The 7,382-nt window shown below is 62.1% G+C and overlaps 1 protein-coding gene across 1 annotated transcript in view; it reads left to right on the top strand.

Annotated features, from left to right (window-relative positions):
* Nucleotides 1-452: 452 nt before the first annotated feature.
* Nucleotides 453-7,382, top strand: part of TMEM8B (transmembrane protein 8B) — an 8,707-nt gene continuing 1,777 nt past the window's right edge. Inside the window, exons 1-13 of the mRNA XM_009647358.1 lie at nucleotides 453-573; nucleotides 1,650-1,839; nucleotides 2,333-2,540; nucleotides 2,695-2,828; nucleotides 2,963-3,222; nucleotides 3,484-3,839; nucleotides 4,157-4,253; nucleotides 4,457-4,580; nucleotides 6,025-6,167; nucleotides 6,365-6,543; nucleotides 6,637-6,783; nucleotides 6,855-6,971; nucleotides 7,194-7,377. Coding sequence (XP_009645653.1) covers nucleotides 453-573; nucleotides 1,650-1,839; nucleotides 2,333-2,540; nucleotides 2,695-2,828; nucleotides 2,963-3,222; nucleotides 3,484-3,839; nucleotides 4,157-4,253; nucleotides 4,457-4,580; nucleotides 6,025-6,167; nucleotides 6,365-6,543; nucleotides 6,637-6,783; nucleotides 6,855-6,971; nucleotides 7,194-7,377 — 2,260 coding nt within the window. The remainder of the gene's footprint in view (nucleotides 574-1,649; nucleotides 1,840-2,332; nucleotides 2,541-2,694; nucleotides 2,829-2,962; nucleotides 3,223-3,483; nucleotides 3,840-4,156; nucleotides 4,254-4,456; nucleotides 4,581-6,024; nucleotides 6,168-6,364; nucleotides 6,544-6,636; nucleotides 6,784-6,854; nucleotides 6,972-7,193; nucleotides 7,378-7,382) is intronic.

Genomic DNA, 7,382 nt, shown 5'->3' with positions numbered 1-7,382 from the left:
TGGCCTGGGGCAGAGGGGCATTTTTCTTCCTCCTCCCCCTGCCTCCCACCTCCCCGCCTCCGTGGATAGGAAATCCCGCTCTGTCCCCCAGCAACCCTCCCCCGCGCTCTGGCTACACAGCCACGGGGCTTCAGCCTGACCCTCTGCCTGCAGCCGGCTCCCTCTGCTTTGCCCGGGCGAGCGGGCATGGAGGGAACCGCACTGGGACCGGAAAGCTCTGAATGCTTCCCCTCATGCCACCTCCTAGAGTTGCGTTCAACATTCCCTCCCCCCTGGGGTGCCCTGCCAGGTCACTGACCCCACGTGGGGAGGCGAGCTGTGGAGTGGCTGGGTGGTTCATGACAGTGGATCGGGTGCTCTTGCGTTGAGACAGGTATTTCATGTCTGGCTTGTGTCGGCTGTCAGAGAAGGGGAGGGAGAGCCGCCTTTGTTCCAGGCAAGGGAGCAGATGCATGTCGGTGTACGGCCAGCTGGGGCTGCACACAAGCAGCACAAACACACGTGCACACAAGCACATGCGCGCACTCCCAGCAAAGCGCACGCTGTGCAATCAGCTATCCCACTCCCCACTGGGTGAGTCCTCCTGGGCACAGCCCTGCTCCCAGCCCATCCTCTGCTGGCATCCCCCTTGCCGGCAGCTTGTGCGGAGGCGCATCTCTTCCTTGGTGCATCTCTGGGGAATAATGAATGGGTCTCCCAGGCTGGCACTGGGGAAGTGTGGCAATGATAGGGTGAAGTTACAGGTGCTGTCTGGTGACCAGGTCTCCCTTGTCTCTACTGTGCCAAGCAAGTGGTGGCCTTTCTGGTGCCAGGGCTCCTGGAAATCCCTGGAAATCAAACTGTCAGACAGCTGGGCAGAGGGAGGTGGTCCCAGTGTGTGCCGTGGGCTTGCAGGAAGTGTCTTGCAGACATGGGGCTGTGCACAGCCCATGCATGTGGGTGTGCACGCCTCCACTTTGCCATGCACGCAGACAGCACCCACGTGTGCATATGTGCACACATATGTGCAGCATTCCTCCTCCACAAACCATGGGAGAGCTGGGAGGCTCGGCAGGAGGTGCACCGCTTGCTCCTTCTTCCCGAGGCTCGAGGGTGGGACTCTGCGGTTTATGATGGGCTCGATGCTGAGCCTCCTCGACAGGCAGAGAAGGGGGGAATCTCTGTGTCTGTGGGACCTGACCTGCTGGGGCAGGGCTGGAGCCATGAGGAATGGCCCTCTATTAGAGGTAAAATACAGGGAGCAGGTCCTCACTGAGGAGGACGATGAGTTGAAAGAGGTGGGCTGCACCTGGGCAGAGCCTGAGCAGCCAGGGCTGAGGGCTCCTCAGGCTCCAGAGGATGAGTGCTCACAGCTCGGGGAACCGGGCTCAAGGCAGTGCTGAACCAGGCAGGATGCACAGAATCACAGGATAGCAGGGGTTGGAAGGGACCTCGGGAGAACATCCCGTGCCAGGGCTGGGAGACACAGCTGGGCACAGCTGACATCAGCCCTGGGGACTCACTGAAATGGCACAGCCCCAGCCCCTCCTGCCTCCAGGCTGCTGGTTTTGGGACATGTTCAGGGCCTGGGTGGGTGGGCCAGGTCTAGGAGGGGTTCTGCATCCCCCAGCCCCTCAGCCCACTGAGAGCCCCCTGGGTTTCCTTTGCAGATGGGCTCTTTGTGACTGACTACTTCACCCGCACACCACGCAAGCTCAGCCCCTTCCGCTCCTTTGCCAGCATCGAGCTCTTCCACTTCCACATCCCCGAGGACACAGTCATCGCCGTCTGGAACCTCATCACCTTCAAGGAGCAGGGTGGCACCTTCGGGGACCAATGCCCAGACCGTAGCATCACCGTGTGAGTAAGCAGCCTGCCCTGTCCCCTTCCTGCCTGCCTCTGCCTGCTCCTGCTGCCCCCTGCCTGGACTTGCCCTGGAGCCTGCCTGCTTTTGTCTGCTTCTTGCTTGCACGTGCACATGTGCATGTATGTACATTCATGCAGACATATAGAGGAGCACTCATGCACGTACACGCATATGCAGGCACACACATGTGCACAGAGGCGTATATGCACATACATGCACACACATACACGCCACACACATACCATGCATGCTCACTCCCCATGATTCATCTTCCCAGGACCATTGCAGGCTCTACTCTTTTGCGCATCTCGTACATGAATAGTTTTGCTTGAACACCCACCCAGGGAAGCTCACAGTCTCCAGCGAGGTCCCACCTTACAGACAGCTTCCCCCTCATGTCTTTGAGCTTCTTAATAGCTTGGAGGACAGACCCTGACGTGTAGGGCAGGCTGGCCTGCACCCTGCTAACTGCTGTCTCTCCTGCAGGTATTTCCGCTCAGGGGCTCCCTCCGTCATTAACCCGCTACACACGCACTTCCCCAGGGACACGGCTGTCCCTGGCTCCTTCGCACTGACCCTCACCTGGACCCTGCCCAACCGCACCACGGGGGTGTTCAATGTCACCAGCCCACTGCCTGGGGACTGGTTCCTGGCTGCCCACCTGCCCAAAGATGAGGGCAAGATCTCTGTCAAGGTGAAGGGCTTGGGGGGACCGTGGGGTGGCAGGGCTTGCTGCAGGGCTCTGCTGGGGTCTGATGGTTCTGGGCTGGCAGTGCCCAGGGCAGGCTTCCCAAGTTGGGACAGTGCCCCATGCCCCCTGCCCTGTGCTGACTGTCCTGCTGGTGCAGGGGCTCTACGAGGAGTGCCAGTATCTCTTCCAGCCACAGCTCATCGTGCAGCGCCTGGTGAACATTGCCGTGCTGTATCCTGGTTACGTCACCGAGCAGAGCATGGCCCCCCACAACCGTTCCTGCCTCTACAAGTGAGTGCAAGAGGGTCTCCTAAGGAAGGGGCATCCCCAGGGTGGGAAGCTTAGGGTGCCCCATCCCTCTGGCTTGCCTCCCCAGCCCTCTTGGTCCACACCGAGGGGCAGAACCTGACACTGCTGTCCCACAGGGTGTTTGTGCCCAGCTACACATCGCGTGTGCTGGTGGAGGTGCTGCGGTGCCGTGGGGCTGAGGGCTGCCCCCTCTGGCTGCGCGTGCGGGCCAAGGCTCCCCCCCTGCACAACTCCACGGCGCTGGACTGCCGGGAGCACACTCCCTGCCAGTTGGCACTGGACCTGCCCTTCTGGCAGCACTGGTACTACGTGCTGGTGGAGAAACACCCTGGGGTGCCAGGCACCGTCTCATTCCAGGTCATCGTGCAGCTCACAGGTTAGGGGGCACAGGGAGGACTGGGTGGTGGGGGCATGCTCTTGACTCTGCTTGGGTGACTGGTGGGGTGGTAAAGGATGCCCACAGGATCTGGCCCCAGCTGGGCGCAGAGTTATACCCAGTTCTGCTGGGATGGGGACACTGGGAGGTGTTGGAGCTGGGCTGCAGATGAAAGTGGGCAATGGGCAAGAAGGGGAGGTGGGAACTAAGAGGGGGCTGGAGGAGCCGTTTGGTGCCCAGGCTGATGGCTCTGCCCCTCAGACTGCTCCCGACCAAGCCTGGCCCGGCCACCCTTCCTGCCCTCCAGTGCTTCCATGAACATGCCCCACTCCTTTGGCTCTGTGGGCGGGCTGGCGCTGGGGGACAGCTCTCCGCCCACCAGCCCCAACGGCACGAAGCACCCGGTCCCCATCCCCACCGCCTCGGCTGCTGGTGAACGGTGTTGGCCAGTCCGCCCCACGCTGCGCAATGAGCTGGACACCTTCTCCGTCCACTTCTACATCTTCTTCGGGCCCAACGTATCCGTGCCGCCTGACCGCCCCGCTGTCTTCGTCATCAACCTCCTGCCAGTGCTGGACAGTGGTGGGGTGCTCAACCTGGAGCTGCGGCTCAATGTGGTGAGGTGGCCGCGCTGCACCCCAGATGGGGCAGAGCAGCTGGGGGGGAGGATGGGCTGGGGGTTGGGTGATGTCGGGGCTGCAGCAGGGCTAGGGGCAGGCTTTGGGGTGCTCTTGGGTCATGGTTTGGGATCTCTTGGATGATGGAGCACGGATTCGGGTGATCCAAGGACAGGATGATGGCCTGGATTTGGGGTGTTCTTGGGTGATGGGCAGTGGGCTAGGGCACTGCTAGCTAGTGTGCTGTGGTCTGGGTGCTGTCGGAGCAGGGGACATCCCCGGCACTGGTTCAGGGCCATCTCCTTCTCTGCTGTCAGAGCTCCCTGTGTGGCGAGAACGTGACAGTATTCGGCTGTCTGAACCACGAAGTCCCGCTGATGTCTGGTGACAACGCATCGGTCACCTGTGAGACAGGTAGGCTGGGCTGTGCGTGTCCATCCTGCCGTGGCCGTGGGGGTTGCACCCCTTCACGTGTCCGGCGAGAGGCTGAGTGGGAGAAGGCAGAGATCGTGGGGGAATTTGGCCCCAGAGCCTGGCACAGGGCACGCTGTCCCAGCTGTGGCCAGGGGAAGGGGCTCCCCCCTGCCCTGCTCACCCGGAGCTCTCCCTGCCCGCAGAGTCCCTGGCAGGCTTCCTGCTCTCCGTCAATGCCACGGCCAGCCTCAGCCGCCTGCGGATCCCTTACCCCCAGACGGGCAGCTGGTACCTGAGCCTGCGCTCGCTCTGTGCCACGGAGCATGGGTAAGAGCCCCCGCATGTCCCCTCCCTGCGTACCCGGAGGGGATGTCCCCACCATGGCCTGCTTCCATGTGCACCGTGGGTCTGTGGGTATGCCTGGCCCCTGCGCTGCCTGTCACCCGTCACACATGTGCACGTGGCTTCGCGGGCTGTGTGTCACCGTGTGAGTGCCTGCGTGGGCACGGATGGCTCTATCTTGTGCCTGCCTGACCATCTGTGGGTCCCCGCAGCTCTTCCCTCTGTCTCTCGGATGGGAAGCGCCTGTCAGCTTGCGAACGCCGTGCATCTGTTGGTGCCTGCCCGTCTCTGCGGCAGGGCCCATCTGTACCCGTGCCCGGGAGGGGACCGGGCTGTCACTGCAAGGACAGGGCTTGGCTGTGCATCTGAGGGGGCAGCTCTGGTCAGGCTGCTGTGCCCTTGCTCTTCTCAGCATCTCCAGGGGCTCTGCTCAGCATCTCCAGGAACTGGTCCTGTGTCTGTGGCTCTGTTCCTGGACCATGTGTCTGCCTGAGAGCCCTGTGGAGGAGAGGGGCTGTTGTGTGCATGTGTCTGTACATGCAAAAGTCCATGTGGGGCTCTGTATTGTGCAGGTGGTGCTGTGTGCATGTTCAGTGCATGCATGCAGACTGCACCAGGTGTTCGGTGCATGCATGCAGATGGTGCTGCATGCACATTTGGCGCATGCGTGCAGACAGCATTGCATGCATGCTTGCGTGCACACACGCAGACAGCTCTGTGTGCGTGTTCAGGTCTGTGCAAATAGACAGGGCTGCGTGTGATCTGTGTGCACGTGTGCGCAGATTTGACTGTGTGAGCACATGCAGGGACAGCAGACACCCCTGCAGACACGCACCGTGCATGTGTGCAGGCGGCGCTGTGTGCATGTTTGTGCATGTTGGGGTGCCCGTGTGTGCACAGGCAGCAGTCGGCGTGTGCTGTCGGGACGTGGGCTGGTCTGTCTGTGCTCCTGCGTGCTGGAGCTGCTGAGGTGCTGGGTGTGCCCAGAGCCGTGTGTGGGCAGTGCGGGGCAGCGAGGGTGCTGTGCCTCCTCTGACTCTTCTGCTGCGTTTCTAGCTCAAGCTGAGTTGCCAGTTGCAGGTGATCCTTCCCTGACATGGTCACTTGCAGGCATTGCAGGGCACAGTGTTTGCACAGCAAAATCTATATAAAATAGGAGCCAGCTGAGTGCGTTGCTAAAGGCAAAATGGGTCTAAGCATGGCCACATTTCTCTTGCTCACCCAGCCTGGCACAGACATTGGCAGCACACAAGGTGCTTGGGGACCAGCTCTCAGCTGCCATACGTAGCACCAAAGCAGCTCATTTCCACGTCACCCAGTCCCTGGGTCTCCCATCACCTGCCAAGTCTGGGTGTGATGGTGCCTCTGGCGGAGGCAGGAGCTGCTTGAGAGGTGCAGAGCAAGGGCTGACCCTCTTCTCCTGGTGCAGGTTCGAGCCTTGCACCAACGTGACGGCTGAGGTGTACCTGCGTGCCTACCTCTCGCCCTGCATCAACGACTGCGGCATCTATGGCCAGTGCAAGCTGCTGCGCACCAACAACTACCTGTATGCTGCTTGCGAGTGCAAAGCTGGTGAGAGCTGCCCCGGGCACCCACAGTCCCTGCTGCACCCAGGGACCCCCCCAGCACCCTTCCCTCCTCCCCGGGGGTTGTGCACCCCATTAGTACCCTGCACCAGCTCTCCGCAGGGCGCTGGAAAGGGGCTTCCCCACTCCCTCCCCAGCCCCTGCCAGTGCTGCAGGGGTGACGGCAGCTCTGCCCGGCCACAGGCTGGAACGGCTGGGGCTGCACAGACAACGCCGAGGCTTTCTCCTACGGCTTCCAGCTCCTCTCCACGCTGCTGCTGTGCCTCAGCAACGTCATGTTCGTGCCTCCCGTGGCCATCGCCGTCCGCAGCCACTACCTCCTGGAAGCTGCTGTCTACATCTTCACAATGTTCTTCTCCACCGTGAGTGTGGGGTCGGCGTGGTTGGGGGGGGCAGGTGAGGGGCCGGGGCTGTGCGGGGCGGCTTTGACACCCTTTGCCCCTCCCCGCCCCCAGTTTTACCACGCCTGCGACCAGCCAGGTATCGTGGTGTTCTGCATCATGGAGTATGACGTGCTGCAGTTCTGCGACTTCCTGGGCTCCCTCATGTCCGTCTGGGTCACCGTCATCGCCATGGCCCGGCTGCAGCCTGTGGTCAAGCAGGCAAGTGCACGGAGGGGGCAGGGAGGGGAAGGGAGGGGACCCATCCTGATGGGTCCCCTGCTGCCCCACAGGTGCTGTACCTGCTGGGGGCCATGCTGCTCTCCATGGCTCTACAGATGGACCGCCATGGGCTCTGGAACCTGCTGGGGCCCAGCCTCTTCGCTTTGGGGATCATGGCCGTCGCTTGGGTAAGGAGATGCTGTCCCTGTCTTATGTCCCTATCCCAGCTGGACTCAGCGTCCTGCCCGGCTGTCCAGCCCCACTCCCCTGCCAGCATCCCCCCTCTGCTGCCTTCAGCTGTCCCCATGAACCACCTTCCCTGACTGCTGGGGCATGTGGCACCATGGCACAGGGGCCACGCTCGTCCCTGCCGGGGCTGCCTCTTCCATCCCCAAATTTCTCCACTGCAGACGGCTCGCACCATCCGGCGCCGCCACTGCTACCCACCGACCTGGAAGCGCTGGGCTTTCTACCTGTGCCCCGGAGCGCTGATTGCAGCGGCTGCTGTGCTGCTCTATGCCTTCGTGGAGACGGAGGAAAACTACTTCTACATCCACAGCATCTGGCACCTGCTGATCGCCGGCAGCGTCGGCTTCTTG

The sequence above is a fragment of the Egretta garzetta genome, unplaced genomic scaffold (genome assembly GCF_000687185.1).
Source record: "Egretta garzetta isolate BGI_Z169 unplaced genomic scaffold, ASM68718v1 scaffold59, whole genome shotgun sequence".
In the NCBI taxonomy this organism is placed as follows: Eukaryota; Metazoa; Chordata; class Aves; order Pelecaniformes; family Ardeidae; genus Egretta; species Egretta garzetta.
Note: the sequence above shows the minus strand (reverse complement) of the source record. Positions and strands in the feature narration are given on the sequence as shown.